Source organism: Pipistrellus kuhlii, unplaced genomic scaffold, assembly GCF_014108245.1.
Source record: "Pipistrellus kuhlii isolate mPipKuh1 unplaced genomic scaffold, mPipKuh1.p scaffold_m20_p_5, whole genome shotgun sequence".
Classification (NCBI taxonomy): Eukaryota; Metazoa; Chordata; class Mammalia; order Chiroptera; family Vespertilionidae; genus Pipistrellus; species Pipistrellus kuhlii.
Window position 1 is genome coordinate 13356132 of NW_023425551.1, and position 23013 is coordinate 13379144.

The 23013-nt window shown below is 38.5% G+C and overlaps 1 protein-coding gene across 1 annotated transcript in view; it reads right to left on the reverse strand.

Moving 5' to 3' along the window:
- Window positions 1-23013, reverse strand: part of THEMIS (thymocyte selection associated) — a 133700-nt gene that overhangs the window by 48975 nt on the left and 61712 nt on the right. Inside the window, exon 4 of the mRNA XM_036415002.2 lies at window positions 20907-21955. Coding sequence (XP_036270895.1) covers window positions 20907-21955 — 1049 coding nt within the window. The remainder of the gene's footprint in view (window positions 1-20906; window positions 21956-23013) is intronic.

Below are 23013 nucleotides of genomic sequence, written 5' to 3' on the forward strand. Positions count from 1 at the left end.
CTGACCATTACAGTAATCCTTGGAAAACACTGTAATTATTCTTAAATAAATCCTTACTGTCCGGCCAGTGTGCTCAGTGGGTGAGCGTCGCCCATGAACCAGGAGGTTATGGTTTGATTCCCAGACAGGGTACATGCCCGGGTTGCATGCTTGGTCCCCAGTGGGAGGTGTGCAGGAGGTAGCATATTGATGATTCTTATCATTGATGTTTCTCTCCCTCTCCCTTCCTCTCTCTGAAGTCAATTAAAAAAATCTTTTTAAAAATCCTTATTGATCATCAATCTAGAGCAAGCTCTATAGAATGGTGAATATAGTGTTCATAAGTACATCTTTCCATTTGCTCTTCCAATCTTTTTCTCTGAACAATAGCATACACAACCACACAAACATGCAATATTATCTATTTAGTTTTAAGCTAAGCTATTTAATGTTTTTTTTATTCCTACAGGTTATAAATTTGTGGAGGAATATGATGCTTCATTCATTTAATTAAAGTAGTATGTTTTCAGAGCAAAATAAATGTTAACTAACATTTTTTGTATTCCAGAGATTCATCTTCCATCCCTTCTAGCTTAAATGCCATGCTGTGTTTCTGGATTCTTTAAAAACTCCATGCACACTTTCCTCCACTTGCCTCTGTCAACCCAGCAAGCTGTTCCTTCTGACTTCAAAGAGTGAATATTTCTGCTTCATCATCAGTTTTGTAGTCTAAAGGGAGAGTTGGCTTACCTAAAAAGAAATCATACTTTCCAGTGCAAACAATAGAATGAGGATACTAATTACTGCTTCCTTTTAAAACATGTATCCCTCTTCCTCCAAAAAAGAAAAAGACGAGGGAACTTTCTTTTGTGAAAGAAGAAAGGCAATGTGTAAAAAAGATCTTCAAAGAGCATTAACTATACTTTAAAAAGTAGATGTTAAAATCACACAATATAATTATCAGCTGATCTAGAAGTCCGGTGCATAGATTCGTGCATGGGTGGGGTCCCTCAGCCTGGCCTGAGCCCTCTTGCAATCCGGTTCCCCTCGGGGGATGTCAGACTGCAGGGTTTCGGCCTGATCCCTGAGGGATATAGCAGTGCCGACGTGGCAGGCAGCTGGGGAGGAGCCCCTGCCAGGGCAGGCACAGCTCCACCGCTGCTCATCCTGGCCCCTGCTGCAGGTGCCACAGCCTGGTCCACTACAGTGGAGGTGGGAGGGGCTCCCGCCACCATAGCTGTGCTTGCCAGCCATAAGCCCGGCTTCTGGCTGAGCATTGCTCCTGCTGTGGAAGCACACTGATGAGAGATTCATTTTCCATCCCTTCTAACTTAAATGTCACACTGTGTTTCTGCATTGAGTGTCTGCCTCTGGTGGTCAATGTGTGTCATAGTGATCAGTCAACCAGTTGTTTGATCATAATGGTCATTTAGGCTTTTATATGTATAGACTAGACTCAGTAGGGGTGTCGAACTCAATCAGAGAAGGGGCCAAAATCTAAAATCCAGCCTAAATCGTGGGCCGAATGGTTTACTGAACAGTCATAAACTGTCATTGTGATGGAAACGCAGCGGAGTGCAGTGATGACAGCGCGGTGCAGGCCACATTGCAAGGCCTGGCGGGACGGATTTGGCCCGCGGGCCTTGTGTTTGACACATGTGGACTAGAGGCCCAGTGCATCAAAATTTGTGCACTGGGGGGTGTCACTCAGCCTGGCCTGCCCCCTCTCACAGTCCAGGTACCCTCAGGGGATGTTCTACTGACAGCTTAGGCCCGCTCCCCTTGGGAAACGGGCCTAAGCTGCAGCCTGGCCTCCCTCTGCAGGAAGTGTCTGGACTAATCAGGGGAAGGTGCTGCCCCCATCACCCTGCTGCTGCTGCCACTGCTGACTGCGGCAACTGTCAGGCCTGAACCCCGGGTCTCATAGCTACTGTGGCTTTGTCTGGATGGATGTCCAGATGGATGTCAGGAGGACATCCGCCATAATTAGCATATTATTCTTTTATTACTATAGGTTATTTATGTACTCAGATAATTACTCAGATCAGAAGTTTATCAGTTTCATAAATAGTAAAATGTTTCTAAATAAAAGTTTCTAAGTTACTCAGCTTGTTCTACAAAGTTACCTGCATATAGCTCAATGATGAATGTAAAGGTATCGCTTTTATTCATCACAGTGGCTTTCCTTTCCAGCAACAGCTGCTAATCCTTTGGGTAGTCCTGGTCTTAGCTCCTATGGCACATAATGAATCTTTCTTGCTTACCAGATGGCTAATCCCAAAGAATTTTAAACCTTAAAACAGCACAATGTTGAGCTCAATCTAAAATGTAAATATTACAGTGTTTCAAACACATCATACAGTATTCATTTCCAATTCATCTTGCAGACTTTTCTTTTAATAAAATTAAAATTTTGGTGAGCTTATGGCTCAGTAGGGAGATGGAAATGTTAAGTACATTTGGGAGAATTATTTGACTTCTTAAAGTTACACTTTAAATGAAAGGTTTAATGAGGAAAGAAACAGACTAAAATACATCTAAAATTTTTAGAGATCCTGTTAAATTGGGTAAAACATTTGAGTTAGTGCTCCTTGCTTTCTTCACTTTGTCCTAATCAGTAATAAAAGAAGTGGTTTAAACTTCTACGCTATTTTATTTATTATGAATAAGTGAAAAAATAGGTACCAATTTTTGAGCATTTATGTGCTTGGCAGTGTATAAACTGTTTCAACAATATCTTCTTTGATGTCCCCCAGGAACTTACTAGGCCGATATCATCTCCGACACTAAGTCCATACACTCACACATTACTTTCTACTGTCAATCATACTTACTTTTTGGGCTTAAGAAGAGTTCATTTCTGCTCTATTAGATAAAGGACCTTAAAATTACCTTTAATTTCCATAGTAATCACTAATGTCACATTGAAAGTTGGAACTGTGTATGTTTATAATTATTTATGGTTCACCTAAACATGGTATAAACCCAAAAGTTGCACCATGGATTTCCCCACAATCTTTTGACTTTTGTGTAATTACAAAACATATATAAATATGCCTTACTTCACTATTTGTTCAAGGTCACTGAAATCAGCATGGTATGTATATATCTCACTACACATATGTATCAGAATATATATATATTATTATATAGAAATGGATAATTCTGTTGTTTTTTGTGATTTTTTAATAACTGTATTTTGTTTAAAACTTACTTTTTCACTTATCGATAATAATATATCTTGGACACTTTTATTTTTCAATATATCTACATCTGTGTCATTATTTTAAAAATCCCAATAGTATGGGTATTCTTAGTATGTGTAATGATTCCTTTATTAACAGACATCTATAGTTCTTTCATGTGTTCATTTGAAACACAGTAACAACGATTTTTCTTATATGCATGCAGATATGGGGGAATTTTTAGACAGGTGGTGATAATTGAGATTGTTGTTTAGAGAGCATTCAGACAGCATATAAGAGAATCTGCTTCCTCACACTCTGATTATTTAACTTCTTAACCTTTCTTTGTTTTTTCTCTTACTTTTGTCCCTTACTGGTGAATTTTGCATATTATTGATTTTTAGTGAGATTAAGAAGTGTTTCACATATTTATTGGTCATTTGTAGTTCTGTAAATTTTCTATTTATATATTTTGTTCATTCTTCTCAGGAAAAAAAAAGTGTTATCATGCTCACAGAGGATATTTAAGGAAGAGACTTTATATATGAGTTAATAAAGCATTTTCTTAATAATTTAACTGCTTAAAGATTAGGCATTTGAAATTATTCCCTAGAAAAATAAAACTTGGATGTGATGTTTCATTTTTATATAGCAAGATTCACTCAAATATTTCTTGTTTCTGTCATTTCATAGACCACAGTCCTAATTAATGTCGTTTTTTAACATTCGTTTAAAATCTTGCTTGGCGTTGACTTGTATTGACATAACCTTCAAACACGTGGTATCTACAGAACATGTGAAGTGCAATTAACAAGTTTTGCTTGAAAAAGTTTGTGTTTGGTTTGGTTTTTATTGCAAAACTAGGGCTAAGAAGATGGCGGATGAAGAGCATATTTGGCACTGCATGCTTTACGAGTTCTAATTAGGAAGAAAAGCAAGTGAGGCTGCAGAAAACATCAGTAGTGCTCTTGGTCAAGATGCAGTTAGCGCCAGAAAATGCCAGCGTTGGTTTGAGAAATTTCGCAAGGTAAATTTTTCGTTAGATGACAAGAGTGGTCGAGGCCGTGTGTCCAATTTTGATCAAGAAGCTCTTCAAGCTCTTTTGGTGCAAAATCCTCAAATTACCCAACAAGAGCTTGCGACAACTTTAAATTGTTCACAAAAAAACAATTTTCAATCAATTGCGTGCACTTGGCAAAGTCCAAAAGTTTGGAAAATGGGTTCCTCATGAGTTGACCGACAACAACCGTAATCAAAGAATCACAATTTGCAGTTCGCTCCTCTCTCGTCAAAACCGTTTGCCGTTTTTAGAGCAAATTGTTACCGGAGATGAAGAATGGGTGCTGTATGTTAATTTGAAAAGGCGGCCTCAATGGTTGGACAAAAATGAGGTTCCACAGCCCACGCCAAAACCTGACTTGCATGCGAAAAAAGTGATATTGTGTGCTTGGTGGAATTTTAAAGGAATTTTTCATTATGAACTTTTACCATCTAACCAAACCATTACAAGTGCAGTGTATAGTGCCCAATTGGAAAGGTTAGCCCAAGCTTTAAGAGAAAAAGAACCCGCGCTGATTAATCGGAAGGGAGTAATTCTTCACCACGATAACGCACGACTGCATACTGCAAGAATCACTGCTGAAAAACTGCGCCAGTTGGAATGGGAAGTTCTCCCTCAACCTGCATATTTTCCTGATATTGCCCCTTCTGATTACCATTTGTTTCGTTCTTTGCAAAACTTTCTTCTTGGAAAAAAATTTAATAATGAAGAATGCCTCAAAAATGCATTGACCAAATTTTTTGCATCAAAATCACAAGAATTTTACAACAGAGGGATTAAAATGCTTCCTGAGCATTGGGCACAAGTAGTAGAAAACAACGGCAACTATATTGTTGATTAAATTTTGTTGTATTGTTTAAATAAATTTGATTTTAAAAAGTATTAGAAAACGACATTAATTATTACTAGACCTAATATTCTTATCAACAGATTCTAATGCCTTTGGCCCTAAAAAAACACCTACAAACAACAACATAGCAATATCTTTAAAATCTGATGTCATTATGATATTTACATTTCATGAGAAGTCTAAAACTGCAAGAAGTTCTAGTGCATGACTTAGAAGTCTAATCTTATGTTTAGGCAGTTCACTAAAAGTGTGGGGAAGACTCAGTCTTTAAAAAATTCTTATTCTGTAAGAAGTAAAACTTGTTTATTAGACTTCTCTTGGCTCTGTCAGTCATGATCTACTTAGCATAAAAATGAAGTTATGCTAAATCAAGTTGATAGCACTGGATAAGTTCTAGAATTCAATATCTGCATGTGTATAAATATATGCTGATTCAAACTTAAGTACCCAAAGCCTGTAAGTTACTTTTTGAATGATTTTGAGGATAGAAAAATAATTAAAAAGCTAGAGGTAATCTCAAGATTTTTGCTGACAAGGGAATAGAACATTAGCTTGAAATGCACTTCCTCAAGGAACGTGGATAAGAATGTTGCTTTTTATAGTGGTCTCACATAATTTGGCTAATGTAGAGCCATTGAGATCTACAGAATGTTTTTGGAGTACCAACTTATAAAAGAATAGCTGTTTCTGATCACCATACATATTCCTGATATATTTCTGCATGACTAGTAAGCCAAATTCTAATGCTAGAGACTTCCAAAAGAAGTATTAGATTTTTAGAACATGGTTGGGCCTCTTTATCCTATTTTGTATCATTAAAATGAACACACTGTTAAAAATACTCAGAAATTTCTTAAAAGTGCGTTATGTATTTACAAAATTATCTTACTTCCTGCTACTGATAAATAGCTACAAATATAAACTTCCACTAAAGGATTTTGAAAGATTTTTAAAATATCAACAGAACGATTATAGATATTTTCCTCATAAACATGACATCTGGTATCTTATTCCCTGCTAAGATCTGTAAGTGGTTTAAACTCTTAATTTTGTTAAAAGCAACCTTAGATAAGAAGCCAAACAACCTAAATAATAATAATTCATATAACAACTATTGTACAAGACTCTAATATTGGTGGCTTTGCATTTGACTGCCAGAGAAAATTAAGACAAATTCAAGTTCAAAGGGAGAAAAATTACAATTAGCCAATCTATTAACTTTTATTCTATGTAATCTTATATCCTTATACAGAGTGTCTTTCTTATATGAGTGTCTCAGTTACTATTCTGCATAACAAATCACTCCAAAAGTTATGGATTAAAGTGACATTATGTTATGATCTTCACCATCCTATGAATCATGTCAGCTAGAGTTCCACGTGATGTCTTCTGGGTCTGCAGATGGCTTACTACATGCCTGGCACTTTGGTGAAGTTGAGGTTAGTTGGAGAGATCCTCTTCTGGATCTGAAGACCATGAAGTAGAGAAATAAGCTATATGCCCTGACTTAATCCAACACACAATGGGAAGTCAGGACCAGGAGCACTCTAACAGTCTTCTATTAAAAAGCAGGAGTAGACTGGCATGTGTAGCTCAGTGATTGAGCATCAACTTATGAACCAGGAGATCACAGTTTGATTCTTGATCAGGGCACATGCCCAGGTTACAAGGCTCAATCCCAGTCAGGGGTGTGCAGGAGAGAGCAAATCAATGATTCTCTCTCATCATTGATGATTCTAGCTCTCTCTTTCCCTCTCTGAAAGCAATAAAAATATTTTAAATACATACACACACACACACACACATATATATTAAATACACACACACACACACACACACACACACACACATATATATATATATATATATATATATATATATATATATATATATATATATATATATTGAACAGGAATAATGAAAGCAACATATAAGTCACTGGTCTGAAATTAATCAGATCCAGAAGAGCACAAGTTGCCATTTACCTTTGCTCATAAGAAAGGGAGTATGTTGAGTAGGACTCAAATATGTTCCCAGAGAGTTGTTCTTAGCTGCTGGCCCAAAACTCTGAACCCTTGAAATTACCCTCTGAGTCATCTTTTTCTTAAGAAAAGGCCTACATTTACATAAGTAGTGTTCTGAGCCTGCTTCCCACTAGTAGGAAGTTTAGGGGTTCAAAGCCTTTTTGTTTTGAAGGGTCTGTTACTTTCAGTTTAAGTAGGTATAATTCTTTTTAAAACCTATACATTTGCAATGTATAAATTATAATCAAATGATTTTGATTATAAAAGAAGTTTATCTTTATAAAAGAAGGTCCTCTTCAAGAACTTTGTCAGTGGAAAAAATAAATCAAACTGACAAGCTTAAATACATGAAGTTTGCAAAGTGTACGCCAAACTATTAACCAGTTATTATTATCTTTTGTGGCAAAACTGCCTTTTAGTCAATGGGTTGTATGGTGAAAATATTTGTGGCAAAAATGCTTGCAACAGAGATATTTATGGCAAATGCTCATAGTAGAAATACCAGACATGGTATATTTCATCTCTACTACATGCATTCATCTGTTAATGGAAATATAGATTGTTTTTTGGCCATTGAGAATAATGCTACAACAGCCCTAGCTCGTTTGGCTCAGTGGTTCATCAGTCTGTGGACTGAAGGGTCCAGGGTTTGATTCTGGTCAAGAGCACATGCCTGGGTTGAGAGCTCAGTCTCCAATAGGGGGAGTACAGGAGGCAGCCCATCAATGATCCTCTCTCATCATTGATGTTTCGATTTCTTTCCCTTCCTCTCTGAAATCAATAAAAATATATCTAAAAAAAAAGAAAGAAGAAGATGAATGGAACAACATACATGGGAGTGCAGAGATCCCTTCAACATCCAGATTTCAATTACTTTGGATATATGCCCAGAAGTGGGATTGTTGGTAGTTCCATTTTTAATTCTTTGAGAAACTTCCATACTGTTTTTCATAGTGGCTGTATAAGGATTCTAATTTCTGCAAAACCTTAACACTTATCTTTTTTTTTTTTTTTTTTTTTTTTTTTTAATAGTCATCCTAACAGGTGTGGACTGGTATCTTGTGATTTTGACTGGCATTTCCATGATGATAAATAATGATTAGCACCTTTTCCTATATTAGGGGTGTCGAACTCAATCAGAGAAGGGGCCAAAATCTAAAATCCAGCCTAAATCGCGGGCCGAATGGTTTACTGAACAGTCTTAAACTGTCATTGTGATGGAAAGGCAGGGGAGTGCAGTGATGACAGCGCGGTGCGGGCCACATTGCAAGGCCTGGCGGGACGGATTTGGCCCGCAGGCCTTGTGTTTGACACATGAGTCCTATATATATTAGTCAGTTGTATGCCTTCTTTCTAGAAATGTATATTCAAATTAACTACTTTTTAATCAGATCATTTGAATTATTTATTTATTTGTTTATTTATTTATTTATTTTTACTATCGGGCTATAGTAGTTTCTTACATATTTCTGGAATTAACCCTTTATCTTATATGTGGATGGCAAATATTTGCCACATTTCATGGGTTGTTTTTAAGTTCTGTTGATAGGTTCCTTTGCTGTGAAGATGCTTTTTAGTTTGATGTAGTGGCACTTGTCTGTTTTTCTTCTGTGGCTGTGACTTAGTAATAATACCCAAGAAATTGTTGTCAAACTAATGTCAAGAAGCTTTTCCTATATGCTTTCTTTTGAGAACAGTTGTATACTCATTCAATATGTGGTATCTGCTCTACAGAATATCCCAGGTGTAACAAAGGATATAAGATATGTGCACACACACACAAAATAAAGCAAAGGAATTCCAAAGAAACTCTGGTCAACATCACTTAATTACTTGTTCCAAAATGGAAAATTCTTCTTAGTGAATGAGGAATATTCAGAAACTGAGATCTTTTCTACCTCAGAGGAAGATAAAACAAAAATAAAGAGACATCTATAATACTCATAAAAGAGTATTATGCTAATTGACCATACCTTCATACACCCACCAGCCAATCAGGACAAAGCTGGTGGGTTAATTTGCATATGCAGGCACCAAGCAGCCAGGGGCAGGCATTCTGCACCACCCCCTGCCACTCTGGGCCTCTGGGCAGCGTGGAAAGGTGGAAAGGTGGCTCTGGCCAGAGTGAAGGCGTGATGGCAGCCAGAGAAAGGAAGGCCCATTCTGGCATGAATCTTTGTGCATCAGCCTTCTAGTTAATTTTATAATGTTAAAAAAAAGTTGGTAGCAATGCTAATATATGATCCAGGTATATTGGCTGAATACAGTCTTTGTTTACCTGGTTAGCAAACAGAAATACATAATCAGTACAGATCCAATGAGGAAAATGGTATACAATACCAGTCTCTTCAATAAAGTGTCAGCAATATCATTTTTACATAAAAATAAAAATGTGCTTCCTTCTAAAGTTACTGTCCTTATGTACCTAAGCATAATACCTTTCATCTCAAGAAAATACCTATTTTAAATTGTAAAAATTGTAAATAAAACAAGAAAAAAAATTATCTGTCTATTAGGTAGGCCATATTAATTCCCTTTGATATATTATGATTTTTAGACGTGTTATTTTTTGGTGTCTTTTCTTTACAACCCTGTGAAAGACGCTATTATTTCATTTTGCCTATGATAAAAAAAAATAAATAAATATGGATTCCATGCAAGAAACAATAGAGCAGAAAAGTTGAGAGACATTCAGATACCACCTTTCCAGGAGGCATCATAGGACCATATAAAGAGTCTGAGCCTTGTGGGTAGACAAGCAGGGAGAAAGGCCTGGCCTGGCACTGGCTGCAAACCTAGAACCTTGGGCAAGCTGCCTTCACTATAAAATGGTTTCACAAGGTTGTAGGGTTCAAATGAGATGAAGTGTACACACATTTTATATATATATATATATATATATATATATATATATATATATATATATATGCACACACACACACACATATATATACACTCACACATGCATACATACATATATAATGTTTGTACATATGTACATTTAAATTTTCTATCTAATAAAAGAGTAATATGCAAATTAATCACCACTCTGCTACACCCACAAGCCATGCCCACCAGCCAATCAGGAACAAGTATGCAAATTAACCCAACCAGATGGCTGTGGCCATGGAATGAGCAGGAGGCTTGGGTTTCCATGGCAATAGAGGAAGGCAAGCTTCCTGCATACTCTGGACAGCCCAGGCCTCCACTCAAGGTTACAAAGTTTCAATTATAGAAGATAAATAAATTCCAACAAAAATGGCTGCAACCACAGAGCAAGCAGGAGGCTTGGCTCCACTCCAGGCTACAATGTTTCAATTATGAAACATAAATAAATCCCAGATACCAGAACCTCTGCTTGGGTCACCAGGGGGCATGGCCTGCCTGCAAATCACCACAGGTCCCTCACCTAGACCGCCCCATGCCCCAAGGGAACCCCCACCCTAATCCAAGGGACACCCTTCAGGGCAAACCAGCTGGCCCTCACCCATGCACCAGGCCTCTATCCTATCTAATAAAAGAGTAATATGCAGCCAAAACTGGTTTGGCTCAGTAGTAGAGCATTGGTCTCTGGACTGAAAGGTCCCAGGTTTGATTCCGCTCAGGGGCATGTATGTTGGTTGCAGGCACATCCCTGGTAGGGGGTGTGCAAGAGGCAGCTGGTAGGTGTTTCTCTCTCATTGATGTTTCTAGCTCTCTCTCTCTCCCTTCCTCTCTGTAAAAAATCAATAAAAAATATATTAAAAAAAAGAGTAATATGCAAATTGACCATCACTCCAACACACAAGATGGCTGTCCCCATGCGGTCAAAGAAGTCAGATTATGAATGAGGTATAACAAAGAAAGGTTTAGTGCCATAAAAGGCTGACTGGGAGTTTGCCCTTAATGCATTCGTTTGAATCATTTCTATCTCTATGACATTTTAGAGTGTTTATGGACCCTCTGTTCTCTTAAGTTCAAAGTTCATTTTCTCTTTTATTTTTAAGATAATTTTTTCTTATTTTCTGCTTTTCAAAATTTGAAAAAAAAAATACTGATTTTTGGTAGCCTATCCTTATGCATTCTTTCATAACCATCTTATACTCATTTTCCATTTTAACATTTGCCCAGGAGATTTGGTTTGGAAAGTAAATCATAAAAGTTTGTAGATCTGATATCAATGAAAACACCACCAAAAAAGTTGAGTAATTGTTGCCTTGCAAGAAAGTAGATAGCTGTAGTAAAACTTATTTGTTCCGATATATAGCTTGTGTCTTACCGATTTATTCCTAGGCAAGGTTCTTATTCTAAAATAAATTCAAAACAGATAACATAGTAATGGAAAACTCAGACAAATCAGTTTTGGGAAATACAAAGCCAGCTGGAACTTACCTCCGCTAGATTTATCCAACTAATCTTCAGATTTGTAAAAATTGGTAAAAACAAAACTGAAGATAGTGAACTCAAAGAACAACATTTAAATACCTAGTGAGTCCACATTCAACTCAATGGTTATAGGAATTAAAATTGTTATGGAAGTTATTGGAAGTTGGCAATTCAAGTGCCCTTACTATAACCATACAGTGCTTGACCATCCAAAACTGCTGATTCTTCTGTTATAACTGGTCATTTCTAAACAGATTTCTAGGTTATGAACATTTAGGAAAGTGAAAACTGTTCTAACCTTTGTAAAAGCTAGAAATGTAACATTAAATAATTTACTCCAAATTTTATACAATTATTTTGCCAATCCATTGAGAAAATATATATTTTAAATTCATATATATTATTTATTAAATTGTTTTTATTGATTTTTTTAAGGAGAGGGAAAAAGAGAAAAGCATCAATGTGCGAGAGAAACATCAATCAGCTCCCTTCTCTGTTGCCTCCTGTACGTACCAGACTAGGAATCAAATCTGTGACATGGGCATATGTCCGGACCTGAAATTGAACCTGTACCTTTGGTGCATGGGATGATGTTCAAGGAACTGAGCCACACCAGCCAGCCAGGGATAATTCATATTTTTTTTTGAAGCTGAAAAGTAATACTAACACTGAAAATATGATAATCTCATAATTGGTGATATTTTAGTTCTTGATGCCACAGATGGGAGAGGGAGGTGAGGAACAGTATTAAATAACATTTTCATCAGCCCTTCCTCACTCTCTGGTGAGAGTATTGCCAGTTGGTTGAAACCTGAAAGAGGCCAACATTTTGGTTTACCCTATCATTTCCAAGTAGGAGTGTACTTCAATTATCCCACCACAGAAACAATGTTCTTAGGACATAAATTCTCTGGAGATAATGGGATGGGTACTTTATTAGTATTTTGATAACTTATTCATTTTTAAAAATCTAAATACCCTTCAAATCAGGCAATGTTTTCTAATGTCTTACTTTCACCAATTCCTTTTCAGCTAGCAATATGAATGCACTGCATGCCATGCCTGGAGTGAAATTTTACAAGTCCTGATTACGCTCCCACTTCCAGAAACACAAAAGAGAATTTATATATATTCTGTACTTCCCGATGGGCACAGCTTTCTACCTGCAAGGTTTCATTGGAACTCTGGTTTGGCTAATTTTCATCCCAGCACTTCATTTATTCATCCCCTGCTCTCTCCTCCCATCTTTCCACTTCTTCCTACTTGGGCTGTTTACTGGTTCATGTCATTTACTAGACTATAAACCCCAGGCAACTAAAAACAGTGATGTATGAATCTGTATGTATCTTGCCCTAGGAACAGCTCAAATATCTGTTGAAAATATGCTGAGATTGTGTCTCACAGTTGAAATTCTTCAACATTAAAAAAAAAAAATAAGTTCCCCTTATTTTCTTATTAGATTTAGACCCCAGGTGTTTTGTTTTGTTTTGTTTTGTTTTGTTTTTAGCATATGTCCACCTTAAAGCCTTTTTTGGTCTTTGAGAATTGCTAAAACATTAATATTTTCTAATCACAGGGCAATAAACTTATATTTTCTATGTTAGACCAAAAGTATGCAGCAAGAGTGGATAGATGTCAGTCTGCAGAAGTATAATGGTTGGTTAAAAAGTCAAATCCTCCCATGTTTTTATACTATACCAGGTTAACAAAACATAATAAAATCACACCATATTTATGTGTGACATGCCTACATTTTATAGATAATAAATGAGAGGATATAATATTATCCTTGAAAGCAGTGATTTTTAACAGGTGTGCCACAAGAGGCAACTGGTGTTCTGAAAGAATTTTTTACAACATGCAATACCTGATTATTTAGTTTGGAGGCACTGACCTCTTTTCCCTGAAGTTGGCAATTTAAAAATCTGTCAATAGTCAACACAACAATAGCCATTCAGTGTGAATGAATCAAAATTATACTTATTTTTTGTCAGATATATCTTTTTGCTGAATTTTAGTAATTTCTGCAGAATTTCAGTAATTAGTTTATGTGTACCATGAAATGAAAAGGTTGAAAATTGCTGCTGTACAGGTCTAGGTACAGCCCAGGATCGTGGGCTTCTTTAACATTTTTCAGCCACTCTAACTGTCACACCAGATCAAAAGTGAGTCTTAGCACCCAGCAGTCGCTGGCGAAGTGTTCTCTCTGCAGCTCCCAGAAACTATTGCTTTCCTTCTGCCTTTTCCAGCCCTCACTCTGATTCTAGGACATGGTTTGTTTTCTGCTCGATTCACGGTACCTTGCCATTACCACCTCCCTTGCTCTTAGTCTTAATGTCTCCTATGGGTGTTCTTGTCCAACAGAAATCTAGAAATTCTGGCAGCAAAATGGACACTTGGGCATTAAATGGCCAAACAGTGTTAGTGAAATACAAGATTTCTGGTCCCGGTTACAGTCTCTGAAGGAGAGGAATATCTCATCTTTCAACCAAAGGTTTGTTTTTTCTATCTGGTTATAGGCTCTTTCATCAGAATACAGAAGTTACATTTTTCCTGTGTGGCACTCAGAAGGCATAGTCATATATATCTATGACAGGCAAGAACTCCAGTGAGGATGTTGTTTCACACTCTCTGAAACTACTTCTGACATAGCAACTCTCAGAGAAGGACAGTCTACCCTATAAGATTCCTATATAGTCCCAGCCTCATTTATTTAATAGTAGTCACGTTATAATATTGTATTATCTGATTAAGAATCAAAAAGTACAAATCTTAAAGATACTATGATATTTTTACATTTTCATAGTCTAAATTTTTTTGAGAGGTCCTTGGTACATTCTCATTCCTTTGTTTTGATTCCATAGATTATTCTCCAAGTTATCATATTTTTAAAACAAGAATAAGATCCTTCAGTATAAAATGTCATAGGTCTTGAGAGGCATCATCCTCTCTATTGATATTCATCTCTCCCTCTCACATGTCCCTGAACATATCCATATTACAATTCTGAAATTTCTACTACAATCCATTTTCTCTTATTTAGGTACTAGAGACCCAGTGCATGAAAATTCATGCACTGGAAGTGGGGGGCGGGGGCTGCCCTCCCTCAGCCTGGCCTGTCCCCTTTCACAGTCCGGGAGCCCTCAGAGTGGAAGGTGACCTATGTAATCAGGGGTAGGCAATGCCCCATCACACTTCTGCTGCTGCCATTGCCAGCAACGCAAGCCTTGGATGGTCCTGGTTACCTGAGCCTCAGGCAGCCCTGGGCGGCTGGGAAGCTGTCATTCAAGGCTCACCTACACCTCAGGCCAGGCCTGGGAGGCTGGTCAGATGACATCTGAGGCTTGCTTGCGCCTTGGGCAGGCACTGGGCAGCTGGGGGGCTGAGGGAACTTGGGGACTCTGGAGGCTGGGCACCTGCTACCTCAGTGGGGCTGAGTAGACTGGGTGCCACCATTTTGTTGCTATGGGCTCTGCCATCTTTGAGGGGGTGGCAGTCAATTAGCATATTCCCTCCTTATTGGCTATGGGTGGCACCATCTTTGTGATGGTGGAAGGGTCAATTAGCATATTCCCTCTTTATTAGATAGGATTGCTAAAACTAGAGGAGAGTTGACAATTTCACCATGGAAAATAATTATTAATATTTACCCTAGTTCTTATAACTTGCTCTTATGTATTTTTAATTTCTAAACTTCTTAGATAAACTTGCAGGATTCCTAAGTGACAATGGATACCCGATGCAGGTGAATTCAGCTAAGACTGAGTACATTTAGTTTCTTACTCTTTGTCAGCCCATATATCGGCCCTGTTATTTAACAGTACAAGAAATGATCCAGTAAAGTTACTAATCCACTGGGAAGGCAAAAGTAAACTTATATAATGAAGCATCTGCATATGTAATAAAGTAATGAGCTAAGTGAGTTTAACATTTAAACTCTGGATAACCCTTACAAATTGTTCTCTGAATTTAAAGCAACATTCCTCATACAATCCAAAATCTTAGAGACTTATTTTCAATGGCAGCTTCCTGGCTTTAGAATATTAAAAAAAGGTTCTATCCAACCACTTCAAAAGCATACATAAAAGAGCTTTAATGTAGATATCAGAAGAAATATAAAAGAAATATATGGAAGAATGACATTGTGATAATAAGAAATAGTTGGCTGCAAGACTTTTTAAGTATATTATTCAGAGCTCCCATTTATATTCAAAAAATTACCTAGTAAGCAGATTTTTATCTTCATGGTAAGTAAAATTGTTAAAAATGAGGAGGTCAGGAGGTCTAAACACAGATAAATTATAGTACCCTTGACACTTTAAAGTAATTTCAGGGACAATATAGTTCTTTATTTACTACACTAAATTCGGTGAAACTAATCATAAACAAAGAATTATAGAGCCTTCTCAATTGACTGATAAACTTTCAACAAAACAGGAATCTCCCAAAACATCACTGAACTTAATATAACCTCTTTTGGAAAATAAATTTATTCTAACACATTGCACCAAAATTATCCCCTACCAGTTTTGTAATGAAAAATAAGAATGTACTCTTTACTACCGAATATCTCTTTGAATATGTAAAATAACTAATGTCATCAAGTACCAATCATTCAAGTTTAGACTATTTTTCTCAGTTTCCTCAATAGGTCCTCAGATAAAAATGGGTCTTTAACCTTTTAACATCTCAAACTGACTCTTAACATCCCTAAAAATTTCAGTTAATCAATATTCTTTAGAAGTGGAACTCAGAACTAGACACACGAATCCATGTAGGGTTGGCCCAGAGAAGAAACAGTTAGGAATTAATAAGTTGATCTGGAATCCTACATGTATAAATTTAGTCCAAGATTGCAATAGTCTTATTTTACTATCTGTGAGATAACAGAAATTCTATGTATTGGTGTCTACTTGGTGCAGAGCTCTGAAATGCTTGTTGTAATTTCCTAAGTAATAAGAGCCATAGGAGCATCATTTGCTCTAATGCTTCATCTTTGACTCTGCTTCCTGACACAGGGCTTCTAAATCTGTTGGAATTTCTGGGTGATAGAAAGGCCTTTTGTTCTAATGAGGATGCTTTGGGTGGGGTCCTGATGGCTCCTAGATGAGAGCTAGTCATTAGAAAGACTAACCCATAATTAGAAGCTTAGAGCTTTCAGCCCAGCCTATTCAGTTCTCCATAGAGGGAAGAGCCACTAGAAATGGAGTTAATAATTGACTATTCTATGTGAGGAAGTCTCCACAAAAATCCCAAAAGTATGGGGTTTGGAGAGCTTCTGGGGTGACAACATCCACATCTTGGGACAGTGGTACATCCAAACATGACAGGGAACAGACACCCCTGAACTCAGAACCCTCCCAGAGCTCATCTTCTGAATCTCTTCACCTGTCTGTTCATCGGTACCCTTTATTATATCCTATACTAGTGGCCTGGTGCACAAAATTTGTGCACTGGGTGGGGGGGGGATGCCCTTCAGCCCAGCCTGCACCCTCTTCAATCTGGACTCCTTGGGGGATGTCTGACATCCCTCTCACAATCCGGAACAGGTGGCTCTCAACTGCTCGCTTGCCTGCCTGGCTCCTAACCACTTCTGCTTGCCAGCCTGATCACCCCCTAACCACTTCCCTGTCAGCATGATCTATGCCTAACTGCTCCCCTGCCAGCTTGATTGCCCCAAACTTCCCTTCCTCCCCTGCAGGCCCGATAGCCCCCAACTGCCCTCCCCTGATGGACGGGTCACCCCAACTGCCCTCTTCTGCTGGCCTGGTTGCCCCTAACTGCCTGCTCCTGCCAGCCATCTTGTGGTGACCATCTTGTTGTGGCCATCTTGTGACTGCATGGGCAGCCATTTGTGCAATGGCATGATGGTCAATTTGCATATTGCCATCTTATTATATACGCATATTGATCATGACACCATTACAAATGGCTGCACCCACAGAAGAGGCAGGGTTTCCATAACGAGCAATCAGCAGGGACCTGAGGTTGCGTGGAGCTGGGGGCAGGGGGCCTGTGGCTGCACCCTCACCAAATGGGCCTTGACAGGGAGCCTGAAGGCACACCGGTGCTGGCTGGGGGCCTTAGGCGACACCTTTCACCTTGGGCTGGGGGACCTGAGGCTGCACCCTCCACCCAGCAGGGCTTGATGGTTGACCTCAGGCCACTCCCCTACCTGGTTGGGCTTGACAGGGGACCTCAAGGCACATTCCCCTCTCTGGTGCAGGGCTAGGGGACCTCCAGGTACACCAGGGCACCTGAGGCTGTGCCTCCAGCCTGGAGTGAGCCAGGGGACTTGAGTCTGCATCTCCACTTGGCAGGTACTGGGGCACCTGAGGCTGCATCCTCTGTCCAGTGCAGGTCTGGGGACCTGAGGCTGCACCCCTAACCCAGCACTAGGCCAGGGAACCTGAGGCTGTGCCCACTGCCTGGTGGGGATTGACAGGGGTGTGGCTGGCTGGGTTTGGATCTTGCCCAATGGGGGTGGGGCTGGCCAGGTCTGGTTCTCATGTGATTTCAAGGTGTGTGCGGGTGAGCAGGGACTTGATTCTGGGGCCCCATGGCATGCCCAAGACTCTGACAGGAGGAAAATTTTCATATACATTTTACTAATTTTTTTCATTTCTGACACTTCTATTATAGAGAAAGGACAAATAGCAATATTAAAATATTTCCTCTAATTAATTCCCTTTTAATGTGCATGGATTTTGTGCACTGGGCTACCAGTCCTTTAATAAAATAGTGAATGAAAGCACCTATTTCCCTAAGTTTTTGAGCCACTCAAGCAAGTTAATAGAATCCAAAGAGCAGGTCACAGCAGCCTCTGATTTGTAGTCAACAGAAGTTGTGTGTAACCTGAGGACTTAATACTTGTGAACAGCATCTGAAGTAGGGTGGGAGCAGTCTTGTGGGACTGAGCCTAAATGAACTGGTGGGACCTGACATTATGTGCTGGTAGATAGTGTCAGAATTGAGTTGTAGGATACCCACCTGGTGTTGCAGAATTGCTTGGTGTGGGGAAACCCCACAGAGCTGGTGTTAGATGTGCTATGAGTGTGGTAGTCATATGATAGTAAAGGAGAATCATAGGGAGAAGACAGGAAATTTTTCCAAGCAGTAGTCTAGACATAGCACTGCTGTTTTATGAATTTCTCTCTCAACAAAACACACCATTTTCATCTGACATTCTGTCAAAAGGCATTTAAATTTTTTTAAACATATTTTTCCATGAATGCTTTCTTAGTACTTAAGGACTTTTTTTTATTCTTTCCTTTTTATTGTAATAGACATTTATTGTAATAGACAATATCTCTAGATCTTCATATACTATTCCTGTATTTGTTATTTGAGACAACCAGTCCTCATTCTCTTCCTCACCAATCTTGATTGTTTTGTGGACAGCCAATGAATTGATCGCACTAGGAGACAGACATGTGATACAATGTCTTTCTCTTTTTAAGTTGGAATCAAACGAAGAGATAATATTCTTCCCTGGTTATGAAACTCTAAGTTGCAGGAACTGCCAGCAGTAGTGTGCTTCGTATGAATAAAACTAGCCTGTGAAAATAAACCAATTTGTGATGAAAAGTATGGTCCACTCTGGCTGTGTTCAAATCCTGCTTCCAATTGTCCCTGGAATTTAATTGTACCCAACTAGTTCTAACAAATGTAGATTTTTCCATCTAAAGTTTTTACTTATTCCTTCCACCCAACTTTGTGTCCTATATTAACTCTCTATTGTTGCTATAACATGAATTTGGTGCCATAAACAATACAACTTTATTATCTCAGAGTTCTGTAAGTCAGAAATCTTACAGGAGTCTCATTGGCTAAAATCAAGGAGTCAGCATAGCTGAATTCTACTCTGGAAGCACTAGGTAAGAGGTTTCTTTGTCTTTTCTAGCTTCTAGATATCATCTACCATTCCTTGGCTCATTGTTCCTTTCCTTCACCTTCCAAGTCAGCAATGTTGTGTTTCTCTGATCATTCCTCTGTAGTCAGATCTCTCCAATCCAGATCTTAACTGGGAAAAGTCCTCTTTTAAAGGACTGATGTGATTAACTTGGACATAGCAGGATAATTCAGGATAATTTCCTCATTTTATGGTCCTTAAAATTAAGCACATGTGCAAAGTCTATTTAGCCATCCAATGGAACACATTCAAAGGTTCTTAAGGTTTAGGGAGGGACAGCTTGTGGGTGGAAGGCATTCTTCTACTCACCACTACAAAACAAAACAGCATTTCATTCAGTTCAGTAATAAAGATATATTTAACAGGAGAAGCCAAATACCCTCCACATTAACAGATGCATGTTATTCAACTTCATAATTTGGGAACAGTTGTTTAATTCGCAATGACTGCTTCAAAATTGTTTCTCTCGGGAAAGAAAATTTTGGATGGTTTTATCTTCTTTGGAAGAAAGATGCGTTTGAAGATCCTTACTGAATTTCCCCAGTATACAATAGGATGCAATCTTTGAAATGCAGAATTAAAAGTAGTTCCTTACCCACATACTCAGAAGCCTGAGGCAGCTAGCATTCCTGAGTATAGGGAGTAAACACAGCACTCTCTTTGTTTTACTAATAGCTTTGTTTCCCCAAGCTGCTAGCACATCTGCCAGGCCAGGATGCGCTTCTTTCACACACCACAGAGCCACTGCTGGCCAGATAAAGGACCTAAACTTCATGGTGTAAGGGCAAGTGCTTTCCAGGAGCTCAGCACTTTTCAAAAGACAAAAAGTTCCAAGTAGAAATGAAGCTGCAAACCCTCCTCTCCCAAAATCTTTAGAGTGGTTATGGAGTTGTTGATTCTGTAATGATCTCATACTGTCTGCAATTTTATTGATTTTGTTTTTCAACAGAACTGTTAAAAGATTACAATTCTCAGATTGGCAGAATGTGGGCAGATGCTCATATGCTCGCACATAGTTCTGCCAAGATATTTTTACATCTTTCTGCACTTAAAACAAAATGAAGTCATGTGTTATAGATGTATGCTACTAGTAACCACCCCACCACAAAGAAGGGAGTTTTCTGTGCACTCATTTCCTAGATGAAGTATTAAAACAACTCTACCTAGAAAAAAAAATGAACAGCTCTTTCAACAGAAAAGAGATTTGCTTTTGAGGCAATGTATAAAACATTCCTAATTACTAAAACCCATCGAAATGGCAATTTGGGTCAACATATCCAAATGTCACCCCTGCTACTTCTAGTTCATTATAAACGTCTTGTCACATTTCCTGGTTAAGCATCAAAGTACAAAATGCTGCAACAGCTTATGCCCTGTTGATGTTCATTCAGCTATTGTGCATCAGAACGGCTCATTTCAAATATGGCATGAAAGAAAGAAAAGTAAGCAAAAAATAAACTCAGAAAAGACTTGGAATAAATTGCACCCAGAAAAACATTCCAGAAGAAAAACTGCAAAACCATAGCCTTACCTTGGGAGACTTGGGCAGACCCACTGTCCTCTCTTCTGCTATGCTTAGCAGAGGTGGCTTTGCTTCTTCCACAGAGGGATGTTTGGGAGGGCGGGGTGGGGGGTGCAAGAAGGAGCTTTCATATCTTCGCATCATGTAATATTGTTCTTCAGTGATCTCTTCGATCAGAGTCCTGACTAGAGATGATCCTGTATCCTGAGACAAATTGTTAACTAACTGAACAGTCATATTCGAGCGGCTGACAGGAATTTCCCAACATTCTGTGGGATTGGCAAAGTCACTTATGAGTAGGTAAGAGTCCGTGATAGCTTCCTCCAACCGCAGTCCTGGCGTAGCAGCCAAAATGTCTTCTTCAATGAAAAGATCTCTCACAGATACCTTCACATTGAAGGGCAAGTGGAACTGTGCACAGAGCTCAGAAATCTGGTACTGTTTCTTATCGTGAATCACCTCCACAAAGCCTCCTTCCATGTATAAAGGGAGCAGTGCTGCCTCATAGGATTTTTTGAGGATTTTTTCACAGGCCAGAACATTCACCACTTTTTTGACGCCCTCAGAGAGGACTTCAGTTGTCTGTGAGTGATGCACTAGGAACTGGTCCCCGACGGATACGGATGAAAGCTCCTCATGACGGGGGTGAAAGGCTTTGGTGGCCACCACGTGGAGAGGTTCCTTCTCACTCTTTGCTATCTCGAGGTCATAAGCTGTTGGGAATTCCCGAGGTCGCCGCTTGAATTTGCCTTTATAGCTAGTGGGGATTAAAAAGTGTCTTTTAGGAAAATGGCTTCTAATTTCTGAAGCTAAGATCCTTGATGCCTGATACTTCTTGTGAATCACAATGGTTTTCCCAGGCTGTAAGATGCTGGCGAGGAGCTTGCTTCCTTGAGGTGCTTCTATGACCTCAGCCACAATGGGGAACTCTTTACTGGTCATCTCAGAAAGATCTTGTGTAGATAATAGCTGAAGAAACCAGTTGGCATCATAACTGTCAGTAATGTCTTTGACTTCAACATCTAAACTGGGGAGGATGCGGACTATATCCTTTTGGACTGAAAAAAAAAATGACATTTTGTGCATCAAAATGTTGCTGTGAGGAGGTATTAGGATCTCTCCAGGTGTCATGGGTAAATTCAACAAAACAACAACAACAACAACAACAAAACACCCTAGGTGTTCATGATATAAACATTCCTTATATGTGACTTTTCTTTTTTCAAAATTTAAAATGAAATCAATCATATATAATGCTGATAACCGTAAACCCATTGCTCAGCTTGAAAAATAGACATTAACCAGTACCTTGGAGCCCTATGAACTGCACCAAAATCACATCCTCCTTATTGCAGCCTAAGAGTAACAATTCTCCTGATTCTAGTGTTAATCATTTCCTCATTTTTCCTTACAATTTCTCACACATAACATACATGGATATACATGCATGTGTGATAATGTGTATGTGTGTATTTTTCTCCAAAAGGTTTATCATATTATTTTATTACATTCTCAAAGTCTAGACAATATATGAAAAATTATCTTAGAAGAAAGTTTGGTACTTCAAATAGGACCTTGTGTAAGGCCCAAGACATATTATTTAAACAAAATGTTATCATGTGCAGTACAGCGACACTGCAAAATCATGGGATATAGGTACTTAAGGTTAATATATGGAAATGGATATCATTATGTAATCTTTTTAGTTTTTTCTTTTTCTGCTGGAGCTACATTGACACCTGGACAGAAAGGAAGACACAGGATGGATCATAATCCGAGGAGCCTCTCAGGAGCCCTACCTATGCCAGTGGGATGCTTACCAATGTTTTTTTTCCTTTATTGATTAAAGTCTTACATATGTGTCCTTATCCCCCACTAATGCATTCTTTATCTGATGTATCATTGAGGACTAATGAATCTCTATATTTTTTTTCAAGAGCCCATAGTCCCAGAACTCTTTATTTGAGACTTTGGAGACACTTCAAATAGTGTCTTGAAATTATCTGCTCTCCATATACTACCCCACAGAGGGGGCTTAAAAATGATCTCGCATTGAAATAAAGTTATACGTTATTATTATCAGGATTTTATAATGATTTATATATTTTGACAATTT